General features: G+C 42.9%; 2 protein-coding genes across 2 annotated transcripts; both read right to left on the bottom strand.

Moving 5' to 3' along the window:
• Nucleotides 1-735: 735 nt before the first annotated feature.
• On the bottom strand, nucleotides 736-4,709 carry LOC139199180 (uncharacterized). The gene is made up of 3 exons (XM_070828208.1): nucleotides 4,664-4,709; nucleotides 3,244-3,508; nucleotides 736-2,717 (listed from the first exon to the last, which is right to left on the bottom strand). The coding sequence occupies exons 1-3, from the start codon at nucleotides 4,687-4,689 to the stop codon at nucleotides 2,037-2,039; spliced, it is 972 nt and encodes a 323-aa protein (XP_070684309.1). The 5' UTR covers nucleotides 4,690-4,709; the 3' UTR covers nucleotides 736-2,036.
• Nucleotides 4,710-14,829: 10,120 nt separating this feature from the next.
• On the bottom strand, nucleotides 14,830-19,480 carry atf4a (activating transcription factor 4a). Its single transcript, XM_070856627.1, has 4 exons — nucleotides 19,338-19,480; nucleotides 18,134-18,313; nucleotides 17,593-17,907; nucleotides 14,830-16,653 (listed from the first exon to the last, which is right to left on the bottom strand). Exons 2-4 carry the CDS (start codon nucleotides 18,180-18,182, stop codon nucleotides 15,659-15,661), a joined length of 1,359 nt encoding a protein of 452 aa, XP_070712728.1. The 5' UTR covers nucleotides 18,183-18,313; nucleotides 19,338-19,480; the 3' UTR covers nucleotides 14,830-15,658.
• Between the last annotated feature and the right edge of the window lie 1,033 nt (nucleotides 19,481-20,513).

Raw genomic sequence — 20,513 nt, 5'->3', positions numbered from 1 at the left:
GGAATTAGACATTTATACATTATAATTTGAACTATTTTGGCACAATTGTTTAGCAGATCAACTTTGCTCCCTGTGAAGTTTGAAGTGTCATTAGCACTCCATGTATTATTCAGTGAAAGCTGAATTTATCCTAAATTCCTGCACATTTGTGTTCATTTTCAACACAGAAAGTCCTGTCAGCCTGAACACGTCTTAATCTGCTGATGCAGGTGTGTATCTGCGTAGATCACTACATGGCCGTGGTCCATGCAGTACTATTCACTGGTATCTGAGGCTTCATCCTTTCTCTGTGTTTTATAATTCATCTGACACATGACAAGTTTGATTAAGGAACGACTGTTTTATTTGTAAAATATGTAACTTCTTAGCCACTAATGACAGTTGAAACCACAGTAAATTACTCCTAACAGTTGAGCTCTACATCTTCTATGACAACCGGTGAGAGAACCCACAGTCATTAACACATAAATCTATTTTTGTCCATTGTGATGACGGCCTGGGGCAGAAACTGGTTTGCACAGCACTCATTAAGCACTTAGCCAGTCATTAATTAAAAACACACTGTGGGACCAATTAGCAACAGTCTAATGAGCGGGAATGCAGATTATGTTAGTGCTTAACAATCTAAATACACAACATACTGCAATTAACAAAGGAACACAAAAATGCAGTGTAATTATTGTTTCACACAATTTAATAACAAGAGTTAATACATTTGTGGTAAAGGTTAAAAGATATAATGCAACTTCTGTCTGTGGTGATGTTGCCTAAACTGTTTGCTTGTTATCTTACATGTGTGAAAAACAAACAAAAAATTGAATCGTAGGATGATTTGTCTTTGAATTTAATGATTTTACACATTAATCAATGAACGAAAACATATTTACACTGTTGTGTCTTATTTGATATACATTGAACTTCAAAATAAAATGTTAATGCATAAAGAATCACTTACATTTGGTGATACAAGATATTATGCTTTAACAGACAGAAAGAAGATTGTCTCCTCACATCAGCTGGACTTCACTCATCTGTTAGGATTTACATTCAATTTGAATCCGTTCATTAAACTTCTTGACTTCATAACTGACAGAGGCACGCTCTACGCTTACAAAGATAAGTGATTTAAAAAAAGAATGATCCAAACTGCAGCACCAGAGACTTTTAATTCCAAGTCTTGCCAACACCTCTAAAATACTGGATCCTACATTTCCCACAGTGCCAACTTCACTAATTTCCCACATGTTGTCAGACTTTCTGCTAAGAACTGAATCTGTCCAACCCTGCTGGTGATACCCCTGATAACATCATGATGGATTCTTTTCTCAGCCCCACAGGCTGAGCAGTCCTTCTCATTATGATTAAACTGATCATGTGTAAAACTGTTGGTTATGTAATTAAAAGTGCAATGAAGCGCACAGCATTGTTAATTTAATTATTTGTTATTTGTTTGCCGTGGCTTTATTCCCAGCAGAGTTTTTCCTCAACACAGTCTGGGCACATTAGTAACATCTTACATTACATTTCTCATTTATTAACCCTTTTCTTGCATCACCTGTTTACTGAACAGTTACATTAATGAGAACGAATACTCAGCTGCAGTACTAGTGTTGGTAAAAATTGCCAACAGGAACAGACCAAGAATCCTGAGATCCTGAATCCAAGATGTCTCTGCAGTATTTTATTACGGCCCAATCACAGCTTGGATTTGACACCACATTGCGGAGAAATAGCTGTTGTCCCTCAGACAGGCCAAACAATGTGTTAATCCCTCCTGCAACCCTCAGGGAGAAGCAGTACAGACAACATGTAAGTGCATTCACCACTTTCCAACCATTTGCAACATCCCCAGTGTTTTAAAAACAGTTCTACTCCCAGGCCATGGCCATTTCCGTCTGTAGCGCTTGCAGCAAAGTAAGGTGTTAAGTAAGGTTATCAAGTTAAAGGTTATTTTACTCACTCCTTGGTAATTCCAAAGGCACAGAGGAATTCATTTTACAGCTAAAAGGAAAGCATACAAAAAGGAATTAAGAGCATTAAATCTGAGTAATTTTGATGTGTAGTTCCTTCAGACTCTCCAGGCTGGCTTCAGGTCCATCCTCTGAGGTCACATATCCAGGATAGATGGGGTAAAACTGGGGAGGTGGTGGTTTAGTGGTGTCTTCTTCTGCCCCTGATGATGATGATGATGATGGTAGAAACAATGGCAGCAACTTGGCATGAGCGTAGTCAATCTCAAAACCCTCAAAAATGAGCCCCACCCCCCAGGCACCCAATGCATCCTCAAGAAGCCTCGACACCTCCCGCGCTGCCAGCACCAGGTCTTCATAGTCCCCTTTTTCTAGTCTGAATATATCAGAGGTCAAAGGTCGGCGTGGGACCAGGACAGTAAAGCCAGGGGAGTTGGGGAAAGGAGTGAGAAAGGCCACGTGGCCCTCGTCCTCCCACACCCTCCACTGCTGCTCCTCGCCACGGACGATTCGTGAAAACAGGCCGGGATGAGCGGGATCATCGCCGAGGAAAGTGACGTTGGGTGGGGCGTCAGGTACCGGCAGCTTGGCTCGAATCTTGGCCTGGATTTCTGTCAGGCGGGGGTCGGTCCACCGGGGAGCAGTCTTGGAGGTGCAGTAACCCGGGTCATGGGCGTTGTGCTCCTCTTCTCCTGCCAGGTGAGGGCGCCACTCTGCATCCAGACCATGCAGAGGGAGGACACGGATCTGTAGGAACGAAGATGAATGTATGTTTAGTTACTCAGACTTTGACTGACATGATCACAGGAGTGATTCAAAGCTCTTGCTGCTTTGCACACCTGTGGGCTGCTGACTTGCTCAGAGGGTTCTGAATAACTGGCACTTTCTGGGGTCACACTGTGGTAACTTTAACTTCCTCCCTTGCTTCCCTCAGTAAATGATCAAATTAAGAAAGAAATGTTTTCCTGTTCTTAATTTACTGCTTAGCCATGTAAAAGACGATCAACACGATCCACATAGGTCTTTTTTAAATAAACTATGTTCAATTCCTGAGAACATATTTGCATGTCTCACTCTCACAAGGATGAATATTATTATCAATGATACCTCCTATGAGGCTAAGAGTTATGGGAGTTGTAGTTACAAATACTAATACAATAATAGTTTGAACCACCAGGGAAAAACTAGTAGTTGCTTCTGAGTCTTTTTCACTGTGACAGGATTAAAGTTAAAGAGATGTTTGACTACCTGACAGAGTCAAAGAAACCCTCACCTGTGCAGGTTTGTCTCTGTGGGGTCTGCTGACCAGCGCACACCTCCTGACCGCCAGCCTGTCACACAGCAGCTCTGCGACGGCTCTCGCCCCCAACAGCCAGGACAAGTATTCCTGCTTCTCCAGCTGGAAGATGCTGCCTGCCGGGCTGCCGGGGGAGCTCCGCTCCAGGATGACAGAGCCCGGGGTCCACGGCCGGGGATGAAGGTAGGCCACGAGCCCCTCTGACTCCCAGATGACATGACGGGGAACAGTGGACGACATTCTGCGGAGTGAAGAGCACAGTTAACAATGTTTTACTCTTCACAGTTTTTCCTTTTCCAGAAGTAAAAATCAGAGGGTAGCGTTATTCTCTACATGAAAAGACTGGCAGCTAAACTGACAATGAAATCAAGCATAAAGAGGATGTCACATCAGTTAGCAACAGCAACACATGGAGACGTTTGTGTTTAACCCTTTCATGCAGAGAGGTCACTACAGTGTGCAGCTATTCAAAAGCTGTTTTCTTGTATATGCATGAGTTTTGATGGCATAGTTGCACATCAGCCACTACAGTGGATGCTACTGCATCATGTCATACACTGCTACCCAGTGGGAAGCCATTGTAAGTGAAAAAAAAAAGTGAAACCAAGATGGTGGACAGACAGCCAGAAACACCAAGTTGCTCATTTCTTTCTGTTCAAACCTTCTAGAAAAAGAGACCATGCAGGTAAGAAAAATATGGTGACATCAAGTAACATCTAAGGAGTCATGCAATTGCTACATTTTCCAAGTATTGATGGAAATTATGATTAATCACATGTCAACTGAATTGTACACCATGCATCACTGGCTATATTTCAACTACTGGACATGAAAAAAACATCTTTATAAAATTTGGGTTGAAAAAAAAAAAAAGTTCAAACCTTGTTTTTCATGCCTAAAGATAAATAATAGATAATAAGTAAAAGAAATATAAATCCTACTCTACTATTCATCTGGCAGTTAGAGTCACATTCACAACATGTGTTACCTCATTCAATATATTATTAACGACCTCGACATTATGCAAATATCTATGGCTAAGTTTGCTCTTGACTTAATAATGGTTTGCTAAAATGATTGTGTCCTTAAGTTAGACTGTTGCAGCCAGCTACAATACAAGCCTAAGTAGTGGAGCTGTGGAACTTAATTCACTACTATCAACTTAAATAAAGGGCAACATTACACCTAAACACGGGCTACTGAGTGAATGACATATGCCGATTGGGTCTGTAAATGGAAGTGAATCAGAAAATAGTGTCGGAGATGGTGCAGTAATAGTTTTTACTGTGAAAAACTGTGACCATGCAATAAAACGCCAGTTTTTTACAATGGAGTCTGGTTTACATCTGTCCTTTCGGGAGACCACCAGCAGCAGAGCTTCGATGAGCTGACCTACCGTCTGATAACGAACCTGAACAGCATAAAGTAGAGCAGGAACTGGAGCTGAAACACACCTGTCCTCCTTTTCTCTTGACTCGTAGATTAAGGTTTTTAAACAAGCACAAACAGCTGTGAATAAACAGGCGCGCCACATCAGTCAGACTGGTGAGGAATGGAAGCCATTCATTTTTTAAAGAAAACTAAACTTTAAGCTGACACAGAAAACACTCGTGCAGATGAGTGTTTTTGGATCACGAGTCGACTCTTCTTCTCCTCTTGGTAAAGCAGTTCAACAGCTGCAACACGTCCCTCTACTGGACTAAAGGGAGAGCACACAGCACTCAGCATGTTCCCATAGTTCCTCTAGTTATATGATGCATAACCACATGGATGGAATCAATGGATAATCATTAATGATCACTTCACCTCTGGCTGGCTTTTCTCCCTAACTACTCCAGCTCCAGCTGGGAATGAGAGTGTTCTGGACCTGTCATATTGAACTTCATCAATTGAGGTGATCCATCAAAGGCTTTTACTGCCACTTGTGTGATAATACAAGCAGAACGTTATAATCACAGTCACCCATCCACATTGGGGCGAGAGGCGAGGTGCACCCTTGAATGAATCTGCCAATGAGTAAAATTTCAGCATGCAGCTCTTTTTTAATTGTATGTAATATATTCCATAAAACATCCAAGTCCCCCAGTCTTGGGTGTTACCCTAAAAGTGTGTTATGTAGGCTGGCACCCCTACTGCTAAAAGATAAAGCCTGATTTTTAGAGCTGGCATTTATACTTTTAAGCACCAGCAGATAAAATTCAGCCCAATAGAGAGGGACAGTTACCCACAGCAATGAACAACAACATCCCCAGAGGAGACGTCATGCTTCAGCCGGCCCAGGAGCAGCATGCTGAATACCAAGGGGGTTCAAGCAAAGTGTAGCTGCAGTATAATCAGTGTTTAACAGTGAGTAAATAGTGGGTAAATTATACACACAAAAAGTTAGGGATATTCGACTTTCAGGTGAAATATATGGAAAATGTAAAAAGTGAATGCTACAGTGATATTATATCATGAAAGTAGGGCATTTAAGTAGAAGCATGTAATGGTAATTTTATTCATCTTAAACAATGTATTTGAAGAAAATCTACCAACAGTGGTAGGTATACCACAACAAAACATTTTCAGTGTCTCAATAAATTGGGATGTGGCCAAAGGACGTCCACTCCTCTCCTTTCTGTGACTCTTCCAGTCTCTGTATCACTGTTCCAACCTCCTGATGACACTCTGTGACCCTCTAAGCTCAGTGAACACCTCCGTCTGAGGACTTCCTGTTTGAAGCCTCCAGTGTTGAGGTGCTGCTGATCAACTGTTAGGTGTCGTCTTGGTCTCATGATGTCAGAATGTGAACAGCAGGATGAGGAGGACTGTTTAAATACCAATTCTAACTGAAGCAGGAAATGTATTGGTGGATTCAGGGATCAAACCTGTTGTGAATGTTGCTGTTAAGCTTCTTGTTAGAGAACAGCAGCTGGTGCAGAAAGTACTGAAACACTGAACAGTTGGACATGTGCATTCAAAGGTTTAGAGAAGGTCACATTAAGTTCACCTGGAAAGGTTAGAATGCATTTTAGGTTCATCCTGAAATTTCACCTGAAAGCTGAATATCCCTAACTTTTTGTGAGTAGTGTAGGTATGCTGCGACTTCTAATCTTATAAAGGACATTTTGTAGAAACAGGAGAAAAAAGCACTGTTAGAACTAGAAAATCTGACGAGAATCTGATATATTTTGGTCAGTTTGACTCGTGTCAGCACAGCTTATGTTCATGTGACCTATTGACACAAGTGTGCCATGACAGGCATGACTCTCCAACAACAAATGAGGATAAATGGTGACATTCAAAGGAGGCTCTGGTCTCATGAACCCTTAATATGAAATACATTTTTTTTCAAGTTTCAAGTTCAAGTTTTTGTCTTTTGTCTTTTTTTTCCAACCATCTAAAAATCATCCTCCATTGGACATAAAATCTTTGCTTGCAGTGTGAAGTAGTGACACCAGAGGGCGACCTTGAGCTGCAGACAAAGGGGGGGTGAAGCTCTCACTGGTGGAATAAAGAGATTTAGGAACAAATCCAACACATTCAACTCAGCAATAAAACTTTCTAATTCATAACTGTTTGTCCAACACATAATTGATCTACTCCAGTTTATCAGGTTTACCATCTCAGCAGAGCGGGAACTCATCTCATCTCTGACCTGTTCTCAGAAATATATTTCTTCCCTCTTTCTGCTGAACAACAGTCATTACAAAACAAGGAACAGAGTACATTTGTGAACATGCCCCCTCCCATTTCTCAGTTACTATGGTCTGACACACACACACACACACACACACACACACACACACACACACACACACACACACACACACACACACACTTCTATTCTACCCTCACTGACAGAATGAATTCCTTAGCTTCTAATCTTGTCCTTAACCACCATCATGACTGCATGTCCTCTGAATGTAACCTAAACATAATTCTAACCCCAGTCTAAGTCTTAACCCATAAATAGAAAACAAGGAAGTGAGAACAGGATGAAAACTTCCTTGTTCTATAACAATAAAACTCCCATTGCTCCTCATAAAGACGGATGAATATGATAACACTGATATCACTGTGCGCTGAGCTGTCATACAGTTTTCACTGCTCTCGCGCGCTTGAACCAGATGAAAGTATTTTAAAAAACTTTAAGGTAGAAATATAAGGAAGAGAAAAGGGGATGTTACACTCTTGTGCAACACTGTCGCTGTATTCCTCTTTGTAACTGCAAACCAAATCCATTATGGATGCATGTAGCATATAGCAGAATACACTTGTTACTGTCCCTCCTCATATATTTCTATGTATTCACTGGCATGTAGTGTAAAACATATGTGGGGATATGGGCTCTTGTGTTTAAGTATAATACATTAATTCTAATATATGCTCACAATAGCTGTCAATTCCTTTGATGTTCACGTGGTGTCACATGAAAGGCAGCGAGGTGCAGTGAACAAATGTGTCGTCCCACTTTCTGGCTGTAAATCTGTCCTCCTAATCTGCAGCCCGTGACCTCCATAATGAGCTCAGCTGCTCAGAGATCCTCTGCAGGGCGCATCAGCTGAAGACCAGCCCGATGATTCACTCAGCCAGAGTGGGCAGAGGGTCACGGCAGGTGACGCGCAGTGCAGGAGTGACATGACTAAATGTCTTTCTCAGGATAACTTAGAAGAGCTCATACAGTTTAAACTACATATAAAGTGTCTGGTGTAAAAATCTACATACAATCAATAAGTTAATTTCAAACAATAAGCCCGTATTGGAGTCAGTGTTAGAGTTGTACAGGTGAAGGCCATCTGCTTAAATCTCTTTTAGTTTTTTGTTCATGTTAGACTGAAAAGAGATTCAGAAAATTACCTACACATTCAAAGGGAAGATAAGGTCTTCTGGAGGATACAGAATTCCTTATATTAAAGATAATTTAAATTTACTGGAATAGAATGAAATAAAGAGTCCTACACTGAGCAGTGAGTCTACTGCAATGCCTCTGGAGTTTATATCTAAGTAAGAAATAAATGAAACTCTGACTGCTTTACAGGTTCTTATGTTACTTCTTCTCTACAGAGGTGTAAAGTCTGATGGATTAACTGACACAGGGTGTGATGCAAAAAAACTCTTGTGCCATAATTCAGCTCAGATGTGTGAGGAATGACAAACCTACCCGCTAACAGTCATTGTAGGAGGAACTGGGATTCTTGCTAACAAAAAAAAAGCCACTAAGGTCTCCATGTACAGCTCCTGGGGTCATGTGAGGATAAAAAAAACTAGTGGAACTGGCTTTTTCCTCTCTCTGTTTGACTGCCTCTAACTTGCACATGTACCTCGTTCAGGGTGTGTTTAATGCTTTCGCCACAAGTACTTTATGACTGTGTCTGGCTCTACTGGTGGTCAACTCGTGTTGACAAATGGCAGGGGCTGTAGAAAAGTGTTGTGTGTTCCCACCTGCTGACGTGGATTTGCTGCTGTAAATCCTTCACCTGTTCTCCATCACACACTTTTACTCTTGCTGTTATCTAGAAGAAAAAAGAAAAAAAGGTCAATAAAGGAAATAATGATTGTAAGCGAGTGAATCTGCTCATTTGCTGGGAAAAACACAATAATGCAACATTTCCTCTATAATTTTACTGACATCATGAGTGGGAAAGGCTCTGATTCATCCCTTAGAGCGTCACTAGACTCTAAAACACAACAAACACAAGACAAATCATATTTTTTGTCGTCTGTGTATTTCTACTGTTATCTCTCTATGCAGCTCAATCAAACACTGTGGAATATCAGGTTTGTGTAGCAGCAGCTGCACTTTTGAACCATAAAATAGTGTGAAACATGACGTGTGCACAGCCACGCTAGCAGCTCTGTAAGGCCACCTAGACACATGGGCCCTTTGAGCTGAACTTCAGCCTGCTAACATGGCACAATGACAGTGAAGCTAATGTTCAGCAAGTAAGTATAATGTTAAAAAATACTCGTCATATTAGTTTTGCGTGTGCTAACTGTGGCTAATTATCACAAGAACACATAAATATAAAGCTGAGGCTGATTTTTAATACCATTAGTTTTGCAGCTATTTGGCTGCAAACTTACATGCACAAATTAAAATGCTGAACCCATGATGGCAAGATAGAAAATCTGGGGATCTGTGAAGTCACATTAACATTTATTTGTGTGGAGAACATGAATGTGCGTGCAAATTTCACAGCAATCTGTGTCTGATCCTTGTCAAGATCTTTCAGTCTGACGTATTCATTTGTGATGCGAACGATAGCAGTAAAGCAAAGCTCAAATTCAGGTGAAGGATCATCTAGGAGTGCATATGAGTTTGCTGTTGCTTATTCTTCATCATGTTTTATCACTCATCTAACTGGCTTCATCTGTCTTCTTCACTCTCTCTTAGGAAACATATTCTGATGTGTCTTCACCACTAGAGAGGACATTATTTACTGTAAACGACGCTGCTTGTGCCAGGAGAAAAGAGCAGCCTTTAGTTGTTTGGGCAGATGGAGATACAGGTGAAAATCAACTGATATGACATACACTCTTTAAAACAGTAAAGACATGAATTGTTATAATGTCCAGGGAATGTCCTGTGTTTGTCGAGGTTGTCGTGAAAAATGTGTTGAACTTTTGAATGCACTGTAGCATAGATGTGCCAACATAAGAGGTGACCAATCACAGTCCAAGATGAATCCCACAGCCCTGTTTGTTACTGGCTGAATTTCCATTCATAAATATTAATGCAGAACAGTTGAACACCTCCACGTCGTAGCCATGACGCATCACTTCGATATGATGGTATTCACGGGTGGAGTTCCTACAGGATTCTCTGTCACGTGGCTTACATGTGTCGGCCTAACGTTAAAATCAGCCAGGAATAAACCTGTGACCAGCCTAATGTCAGAATATTAGAACGTGTCAGATTGCTTGGCTATCACTGACTTACAGTGGGCAAACTATGAATAGCCTTGCAGCCTTACTAGGTTTCACCCATAGACAGTCTATGGTGTCACCCCCTTGGTGAGCCAAATGCCATAAAGTCATGCAATGCAATTTAAAATTCAGCTGAGGACGGCCCTCTGCCTGCCGTTCGGACTGCGCGTGGCTACAATTCCTTGTGTAGCCTTTTACAACTAAAACCAGTTTTACAACATTTTTTTTTCAAGGCAGCAAGTGTGAACAAACGTGATGAGGGCTTCAGGGTAAACACTGGCCCGTTTGACGGTTTATTGGGTACAGCTCACTAACACAGCCCAATACAACAGCTCTGCAATAAACCCCTTCATAATGAAGACAGAAAAAATATCAGAGACACCTTTTAGTGACGCAGCAGACGTACATACATACACATATATGAAAATCTACTTGTTCTTCTGATGTTCACGTTCTTGCTGAGAGACACTTTATCTGTGTAGAACATCTCAGGCCAGGAGACGGGTATCTTAGCTTAGCGTATAAACTGGAAACATGGTGGAACAACTAGCCCGGCTCCGTCTGAGGGCAACACGATCCGCCTACCTGCATTTCTAAAATTCAAGCGTTATCACACAGATATGAGCGTCATATCAATCCTATCATCTAACTCCTGGCATGACAGCAAAGAAGTGTACTTCCTGAAGTGTGCAACGATTCCTTTGAAGGCCAAAGACTGATAGTGGGATTAACACTGCTACCCAGAGATGCTATAAATCAATGCTTGATGCACTTCATACCAACAGTGGTTGTGTCGGAGCAGATAAACAGATCATCAATTTCATGGTCTTTGGCTGTGCAACAGTCTCAGCACACAAGGGCGTCCTAATGAGCTGCTCAGGGGGGTCAATTCATCATGAACTCACAGCGAGCCGAGAGTGTTAACTCGGCTCCCTCTGGCACAGAAGCCTCCTCTTTGAAGCGTCCCGACCACAAAGCAGCCTGTTGTGTGTTGTATGTAAAACAGGGCTTTAGTTCAGACCCACTCAGTCATGAAAAACCTCATGGACTAAGACACATGACTACACATGAGCATGCACAGATCCTGGTCTGACACCGTCTTCACCAAATCGCGCGAGGAAACGACAAAACAACACAAAATCAGTAGATGAACCGAATGAAGCCGGCGTGACCTTGATTACTCCGGGCTGCAGAGGAATGTGACGTGACATGAACGATCTACGCCGCTTTGCTTGGAGCCACCACACCCATGATCTGCTCATGTGGTTACAAAAAAAAAAAAAAAAGGTCAGCGTTCTGAAGCGCAGAAGATCACATTCACTAGATACTCTGCATTTTTTCAGTCTTTTGTTTGTTTTTTTTAAAGTCAATCCTTCGTGCTTTACAAACAAACTCCGTGACATTTCTGAGGTCCATGTGTGAAGCATGTTCGGGGGGTTTTCTTACAGTAACAAGACTCCACATGCGTGCAAACTTTACCCAGGATTCCTAAGGTCACATCCCACGTGAGGATGAAACTCATCTCTAAAGCTTTCTCTGCCTACGGCTGCTGCATATTTTCTATATTATTGACAAAGGAGGTAGAGGCATTAGTAGTATGACTCACATAACGAGCCAGCATACCAAGCTGTTTATTATGATACTGTATCGGTGCCACACACCACAAATTAGATCCTGTATTATCAGCTGAATTTACTGTAAGTATCAATGTAAAAGAACGAGTGATCTCTGTCAGTGTTTCACTATCACATCTGATGTTTCTGGACGAAGTACTTTGTATACTGTTGGGTAGTTCAGGCTACAGCAGTGCATCATGGTCCGTAAGATCATCGTACTTTCGAGCGTCGCGTCCTGTGAGAAGCACACATCTCTGAAAATCCAACAAAGACAACAGCCTGTTTTCAGTTTTGTGATTTTTCCAGGCGATCCGTGAGGAGTTTTAGATGGATTGTTATGTTTGTCAGCCTGTAAAGGAACAGTTTGTCCTTCAGAGAAGTTTAGATACAAAGTCACCAAGGTAGCCTAGTGCTGAACTGGGTCAATAAAAATAGAGGTAGAGACACTGAAAAGTCAGGTGCTCTCCAAGAATGGGGCCAATAATGAGATGAAAATAAAAAACAATGAGTGTCCAGCTTAGTATAAGTGGAAGTCTGATGGTGGATACTAACAATACTTTGTTTTTCATAGATAAATCAATGCATTTTAAGGATTTTAAGGATTCTTAATACTCACAAACATCCACCAGTGCTAAGCTGGACAGCCATAGGGTTTCATTTAAATCTCAGAATTGCAACAACAATTGTAATGTGAGAAGTAACAAGTAACTAAAGCTGTCAGGCAAATCTAGTGGAGTAAAAAGTATAGTATTTACCTCTGAGACATATTCAAGTAAAGTAAAAGTACCTCATTTTTGTACTGAAGTACCCTGCTTGAGTTCCACCACTGATACTACAGTCCTGCTGCTCCAGACAAGAATCTAAAAGGCAAATAAATAAAATAACCACTGTGCAGGAAGCAGCATGATACATGATGTACTGTGTACTTTAATCAAATAATCTAATTTTTCCTAACTGGAAAATTAAACCACGTTGTTACAATAACTTAAGTCATGTTTTAATTACTGGACGAAAAAAAAAATTGCGACCTGAAGCTACACACAACAGGAGTCACAGCAATTAGAGGAGATTAGAGATCTCAACAATTATTTCAAATTCCTCCATTCATCTTTTGAACGACTCATTTGCAGCCTACACACGTCACAGTCATAACATTATTATCTCTTTCTGCCTGCCTACAGCCGGGTCGCTCCTCTTATCTGTGTCTTCTCAGGAGGGCAAGGCCTTACTACTGTGGAATCTGTCAGGGAGGAGTGTGTGTCTTAGTCTGTCTGTCTGTCTGTGTGTGTGTGTGTCTGTGTGTGTGTGTGTGCTTTTAGGGTTTTACTGCCAAGACTAAATTTGCACAGCTGTTTGACAGTAGTCAGCACATTGCGCTGAACCACCAGTATCGCTTTCAGAGATACTACACTGTCTTACTGTACGTTCATTCCCAGGAGGCACGACTCTGGAAACAGTCACACAGGTTGTCCTCAATCAGCTGCTTTAATGTTCCAGACACACACCTCCAAATGTGACCACATACCCAAAAGGTGGCCGACCTTATGCGGCAGTCAAGCTTTGGACCAAACAGCACGGAGACATCTGTGGCTCAGCCCTCTCCCCTCCCGTCTCCCCGTCTCCCCCCGGCACCCACCTGTGAAACGTGTGAGACTGCCGAGTGTAGTCTGGTTTCACAGTTACAAGGCCCTTCCCATAAAACATTCGGCCAGATGTCTCTCACTTCCTGGTAGAAAGGTACAGGTTTAGCTCCAGGCACAGACGCAGCTAAAAACCCAACCTGTTTGAACTAGTTTGCCAGACTCAGCCAGGGGAGGCTGTACGCTCACCAGCACAAACCACTGGTTGTGTTCTTGGTGGATTGTTACACCTGTATTAGATGGGTTTTTTTTTTAACATTTAAGAATAAATTAGATGCATGTTGGTCTTCAAGAACAAACGTTAATCACTAAAAATGTGTTGGTGGCCGGTCCCTTCTCTTCCTGCACAATGTCAGATATTTTCCAAACCACGAGGTATGCTTTGGTTTTCAATTTGCATGTCAGCCTCAGTGTTCACACCCTGTTTCTTGGCACCCACGAACTGGTTTAATGTTTTATTCATTTTTTAACAGACACACCGACCGAAGCTTAGAGGAGCTGTATGACTCACGTGTGGAGCATGTAAATACTAGTACAACTCACAGTGGAGCACAGCAAGAGTTGTCTCCAAGACATATTTTAGGTTTGCTTCCTTGAGGTCAAATTAAGACTTTAGTTATACATGTGCCTTATTTACATATTAAAGTTTGACATCCAGCTTCCAAAGTGTCCAGTTTCTACGACAGTATTTCCTGCTCAGTAAGTGTCCCGCTGTGCACAAGCCAGTATCAGAAAACACTGCTTGATGTTTATCTCTTGTTCATAAAGCATATTTAATAAAAACTCTGCTTTTAAGGTGTAAAAATCAAGTTCTCTGCAAGGAACCTAAACCAAAACGTTCCAGATACTTATACAAATCCTTTGTACCCACAGCAATCAATGCATATTACCACTTTACCATCTGTTAAGCTCAGCTTTAATTATGGTTTGGTAATGATCTTCTGGTGTGAGACAAATATTCAATCATTTGAATTGAATAATTTTATTTTTGGTTCAAGTAATTGTGTGTATTTTTTAATTTTATTTTTTAAAACACAGGACTATATTTGAATTCAAGCATTTTCCTAACCTTGAAGATATAACCGTTGTAATTGAGTGATTTCCAACATTTTCAATACGTGGGACCCTGTGATAGTTTGGTAGAAGCTGTCATTTAGTCTTTGATTTAAAATAATATTGTAGGACTGCCCTATGACCATTAACCATTTACTGTTAGTTGGGGAAAAGCAGATCTGAAGTAATCATCCCTTTGGGTCTGAGGAAATAGTGACTAACATTTTTCTGTTTGTAGCCCTGAAGTGGATCCTGGTGCACAGAGCTACAAATATTTAAGTAGGTTATGAAACCTTTTATTAGTTTTTTTTCCTGCTGTCAGCAAAGCACATTACACGAGTCAGTTCAGTACTGATAGATATTTATTAGAAAAAGAAAAGAAAAGCATTTTTACAAGCCAAACAGCTGCACTACAGGGCTGAGTTACTCAAACTACCAGGTTTTATCCAGCATTAAATAAAGAAAGCAACAATCTGCAAGCAAGAGAAAACTATATACACAAAAAAAAAAAAGAGAGAAAAAAGTGTTGATGTAAAACAGAACATCAAGAATTCATAAATAGGTTGAGGCCCCTTTCTGGACTTGAAGCTGTAAAGAGGAAGGTCGAAATGGAGTGACGCTGGGTTAAAAAGGAGTGGGTAACAACAAGGTCGGAGTGGTTTCTCACTTCACGGACAGTTATTCCATTGAAGCTGAGCAGGGTCTGGCTACTCACTGATGCTGGGAGTGTGAGGTAACATCTTGTCAAAGGGTTACAAGTCTACTACACTACCAGGAGCTATGGTGACTCATAATTTGCATGCCTAATCTACAAAGACGAATATACACCCTGCCTGTTCATGCAAGTACTGCCGACAGGACAGGGAGTACGATAAGGGGATCTAACAGGGGACTGAGAGACAAGCATGTACAGATGCTTCACCCGACTACCTCCCAGCCCCCTGTCCTACACTAATCTCATCAACTTCCCCGGGCTTTTCATTCTCATCCAGCAATGCCCTCTACCGTTCTGGGGCGAGTTCCATGCATCCACCCTCGCATGCCATTCTTTTTAAAAAAAACACAATATACTTCAAATACTGAAGCGGACTTTATGGCATGCGAGTGTTGGAACAGAAACTACACCGTCACTACTCTGCAACAGCAGACTGTGCCTCACACACAATCTGGTTACTACGCCACGGAGCTGGTCTTTCCACGTCGCTTGCGGACTTCCTCCATCAGGTCCTTGAGGTACTGAATCTCTCGGGTGATGGACTCTGCCTTCTCCGTCAACTCCTGGTTTCTCTTCTCTAGACCTTCGAGCTCTGTGCCAAGCATCTCCTGCTCGACCCTCTTCTTCTGCCTGTAGCGAGTGGCTGCCGTCTTGTTCTGCTCCATCTTCTTCAGTTTCTTCTCCACCTTGGGCGCACTGGACACAGATTTGACCCTGGAGGTCTTGGCAGAAGGGGAGGAAGCGGCGGGCTCTGGTTTGGAGTAGGGTTTGGTCCTGGAGGAACCAGCTGTAGGTGAGGAGACATGAGGAGGGGAGAAGAGGCGTTCAGGTGAACCGGCAACGGACTCGATGCCAGAGTCGCTGTCGCAGTCGCTTGATGAAGAGATTTCGGCAGACTGCTCTGGGAGAGATACGAGGGGGGGCTCGTCTTTGTTGGTGAGCACCAACACAATGTGGTCAGCGGGGGGAAGAGAGAGCACAAAGGGGCTGGTGGTCTGAATGCTTCCACTGGGGTTTGGAATGATGGTGGCTGTGAGGGATGTGGCTGTTTTCTCTGCATCCAGCACATCCACTTCGCTGCCCAGCTCTAATGTGTAGGCTGGAGAGGGGGGAGATGAAGAGGGAGCGGGGGAGGGAGGCTCAGACTTCATGACAACCTCCTGGTCAGGAGCCACCTCCGTCTTCTTGGCCTCGGCTGCCCCAGGAAGAGGGAGCAGTGGGAGAGCGGGGATGCTGGGCAGTGAGAGATCCAGCTCCAGGCCGTCGTGTGGGGTGGGGATGGTTGTGTCTAAGGAGTCTAGATCCAGATCCATGTGGGAGTCAAGGGAGGCCAGGAGATCCTCGGGGGAGCTGGGTGACTCATCGGATGTGCAGGAACCAATGAGGGAATCCAGGTCAAATTCACTCAGGTCGATTTTCTCTGACATCCAGTCCATGCCCACAAAAGCATCATCTGCAAACAGGAATTATTCATTAATAATTGAACTAGACTAGATTAAATAATTAACACGTCATCACTTCAGGCATCGTGAATGTCCTCTTTGACTCATTCAGAATTCACTTACAAAAAATGCCACTGCAGAAAAGGTACTTCACTTCATACAGAGCGTCTTACACAGTAACCTGCTCTACTCACACCTTGTGTTCTTAGGATGCCATTCACGTGAGAGCGCATATCCAGAGCATCGAACCAAACAAACGGCAACAACCACAATGAGCTTAAGATATTGTGCCAAAGCCATGCTTGCTGAGAAATAAAACCAGTTGGAGCCAGTTTCAGGTCACGTTCAAGCCACACCTGCCAGCTGCAAACCAATGAATGAGCTTCATTTCCCACCACACCTACCAATTACTCATTTGCACCCTAAAATGTTGGCGCAGTCAAAGTGTGCAACGTCCTACTAAGAGCAAAAGACCCTGCACTTTTAACTACTTCCTAGACGCACTAACATATTAAATCATACTATTTTGAGCAGCTCATATCTCAGTTTGGTGTTTTTTTTAAATGTAGGAATATAACTGCACCGTGAAGTCAAAAGGAACAATGTGGCAGCACAGTACAACCTAATTTTAGCATCTAGGACATGCAGCCTGCAGGACAACCTCAAGTGCAGCACCAAACACAAAACCACCATATAAAATATTTACAGCTTACCTGGAAGCAATTAGCATTCCTACTTGAGCTCTAAAAGCAGTGGTGTAAACAATATTCCTCATCTTACTGGCACTAAATGTGCTTCTAATGTAGCCTATAATTCTACTTTTGTACATCAGCAACATTTTAGTTTTCGGTTTTCGTTCATGCAGTTTGGGAAATCTTACTTCCAAACACTTTGTCTTTTTGAAGACTCTAATCTCACTGAAATATTTAATAGAGTTTTAATTCACTCACCTTTGCCATCGTCTGCTCCAATATGGGCGTCGAGCAGGTCGCTGGCACCCAGCCAGTGGAGGGACAGAGAGTCCGCGCCGGCCTTGGTTCCCAGGAACGAGGAGGGATGGGCAGGAGGAGGAGAGGGAGGTGGGGAGGCAGAGAGCGGGGAGGGCGATAAGGTCCGGTAGGGAGACAGGGAGGATGCGTCGGAGGAGAAAGAGAGGGGGGGCGAAGCTGGCGCCTTCCCCTCTAGAGAGGAGGAGGGAGAAAGAGCTTCTTCTTCATCTTGGTCCAGAAGGGGCCCAATGGGGTCAGCCATCAGAGAAGAGGGCCCTGTGAACAAGGACTTCCTCATTAAGATCACCTTCTCAACAAAACATTTATTTAGAAAAATTATCTGCCTGGACAGCTGAGTTTAGCCATCTGATGCAAATACTCTACCAGACTTTTACAGTTTCACTAACAAACAAGCTATTTAATGAGCTGTAGGTTGAAAGGTACAATAAAAGTCCAGGAGGCTAAACTGTGCTTTGGGAACATCCATCATCACAACACCAACCTAAGTACAGGGCCTCCACGTCCTCCAAGGCCAGTTGGGAGAGAATCATGGCTGCTGCTGGTCAGTGGTAGCCGTGAAGGGGTGAATAAAATCAAACGAGAGTCTGATGACGTTTGCAAGTCGAGCGGTTCGGTACTGCTGTCGACGGCAGCAAAGCTGAGGGTGGTTGCTGAGAGAGACCTGGGTGGAGGAGACACAAGGCAGATGTGAGCCACATTATGGAGATAAAATAAGGATTGTACACAGTTTAGGTGTTGATTTAACAGGGGCAGGAAGGCTTGGGAGCACTAGAGAAGAGGTGTAAACACCAGTATTTTACTCTAGAAGTGAAAAAATGCATTTTAATCACATTAAAACGCACCACCACATGACTCATATCACTTATAAGTGGGCCAACTTTATCTGTATATCTGAAAAACTCCCCACAGTGTCAGCACTTCCTGGAACAAGCCCACATTTCCTGACAACATCACCCTCGATACAAAAACACCGCAACTTTCTCGCTCGGGTCACTCAGGCCGTGAACGTCTCCCCCGTGAAGGGGGAGGGGGGGAGGCTATATTTGGCTAATCCGCTCTGGTGAAGTGTCAACGCGGCGTTGCTGATTAACACCCCGCCCTCCCTCCGCCGGGGGAAAACATTTCCTAATTTGGTCATGCTGTGGCCCGGTAACCCCGCCCACCTCGGTGCGTCACCGCGGAGATGTGGGAGGGGAACCGCCATTTTCACAACAGAGCCATCTGTGCGAGGGGCAGAGCGAGGAGGTCTGCGCGCGCCATTTTGGACACGCCACGTTGACAATGTTTAATACACATAAACACCGCTAATGTCTCATGTGCTTTGGGTGTCGCTGATGAACACAAGCTGGCTTTAAATAGAGGGAACCTCAGTTTATCGAGTGGACTCATAACATGTCTGGCTGTTGACAACACTAAACACCGGCTGTCGCGCCAGTTGGGACAATTTCCACCTCAACTGACAACCTGTAGTTTGACACAACCATCAACTCCAAAGCAGGAAACTCATACTTATACTTCTACCAATGATTTTACGCCTTTATTTATGATTTCCAGCGCGCTTAACCGCCCTCAAACAACTTCATCATCGCTGTCAAGTCCAGCTGACATGTAGCATCACGCCGGCGGAAGCTAGAGGCGCTCACGAATATGAAAAAAAAAACGATTATAAAAATGAAAGTACTTACGCCATTTTGCCAGAAATAGCCAGTGCACTTTGCCGTTGCACTGCCGGGTTGTTGCCGCTGCAAGGATAGCCGCTGCACGCCTTTACACAGCCATTTTTGCGCGGGAGTGCGTCAATCGACTGGTGTTGTACTTTCACTGTTGTTGAAACAAGAGACGGGCCGAGAGAGAGCCGCGCTGGTATATAAGGAGCCGAAGTGCCGCCGACCGCATTCCTCCGCGGTGTCACTCCGCCGGGGGGCGTTTGTTTGTGGTGATACTAGCAGGGCGGGTGAGACAACAATGAGTTTAGAAGCAATAACCAGCAAAGCTCCTCCCCGCTGGGTAGTAGTAGTAAACCACATCCAGTCCTCCGCTAGAGTCTTGTTCGTGATTGGTTATAGATCTATAACGTCTTTACGGCTAACAAAATAGATCCTTGTAGATCCTTAATGGCGCTTTAAAGAGTTCCAGCGCCTCCTAACTTCAGATGTGGGTCAAATCCAAAATGTAAACATTGAGGAAGGAAACAGTTTTTAATGTCCTCTGCAAATGTCAGCGATTGATTTAAGAAGTCAATAAGTTGGAACACCGAAATGCCCACAAACACTGCAACAAAAGAACAGGTAGCATAAACTTTAAGATGCTTTTCCATCTGGTAATTAAATACATTCATTAGTGCCATCAGTGCACTATTTTATAACTGGTGTACACTTGTTTTTAGATGCATATCTTTAATTAAATACACATATTTCAAGTTTTAATATTACTTTTTATCCTGCATTCACTTTCACTTAAAATTTAGATAGATAGATGACTTTATTAATCCATAGCAGCCAGGTACATCTGGCTGCTACACTATAAGAAATAACAGAGGAGAATCAAAAATACATGATATTGAATAGTGTTTTTATACTTTTATAAAATCATAAATAGTATCGTAATGTACCTTTTACACATTATGGAGGATAAAGTTAGTTTGTATCTTGTGTTTCCAGCCTTTGTCCTGTTTGTGGCCTGTCTCTGCACCACAGCTATGTAGTCTATTCCTGTATTAGTTGTTGATAATGTCTCTGCATCAGCAACATTCAGTCTCTTGTGGTTTCATAGCAGCTGTTGGTTAAACCTGGTGAACCCATAGACCGAATTTAACATGTCTATGGATGAACTTGCTGTGGTTCACAGGGGAAAGAACTAGG

This window comes from Pempheris klunzingeri, chromosome 3 (assembly GCF_042242105.1).
Source record: "Pempheris klunzingeri isolate RE-2024b chromosome 3, fPemKlu1.hap1, whole genome shotgun sequence".
NCBI lineage: Eukaryota > Metazoa > Chordata > Actinopteri > Acropomatiformes > Pempheridae > Pempheris > Pempheris klunzingeri.
Note: the sequence above shows the minus strand (reverse complement) of the source record. Positions and strands in the feature narration are given on the sequence as shown.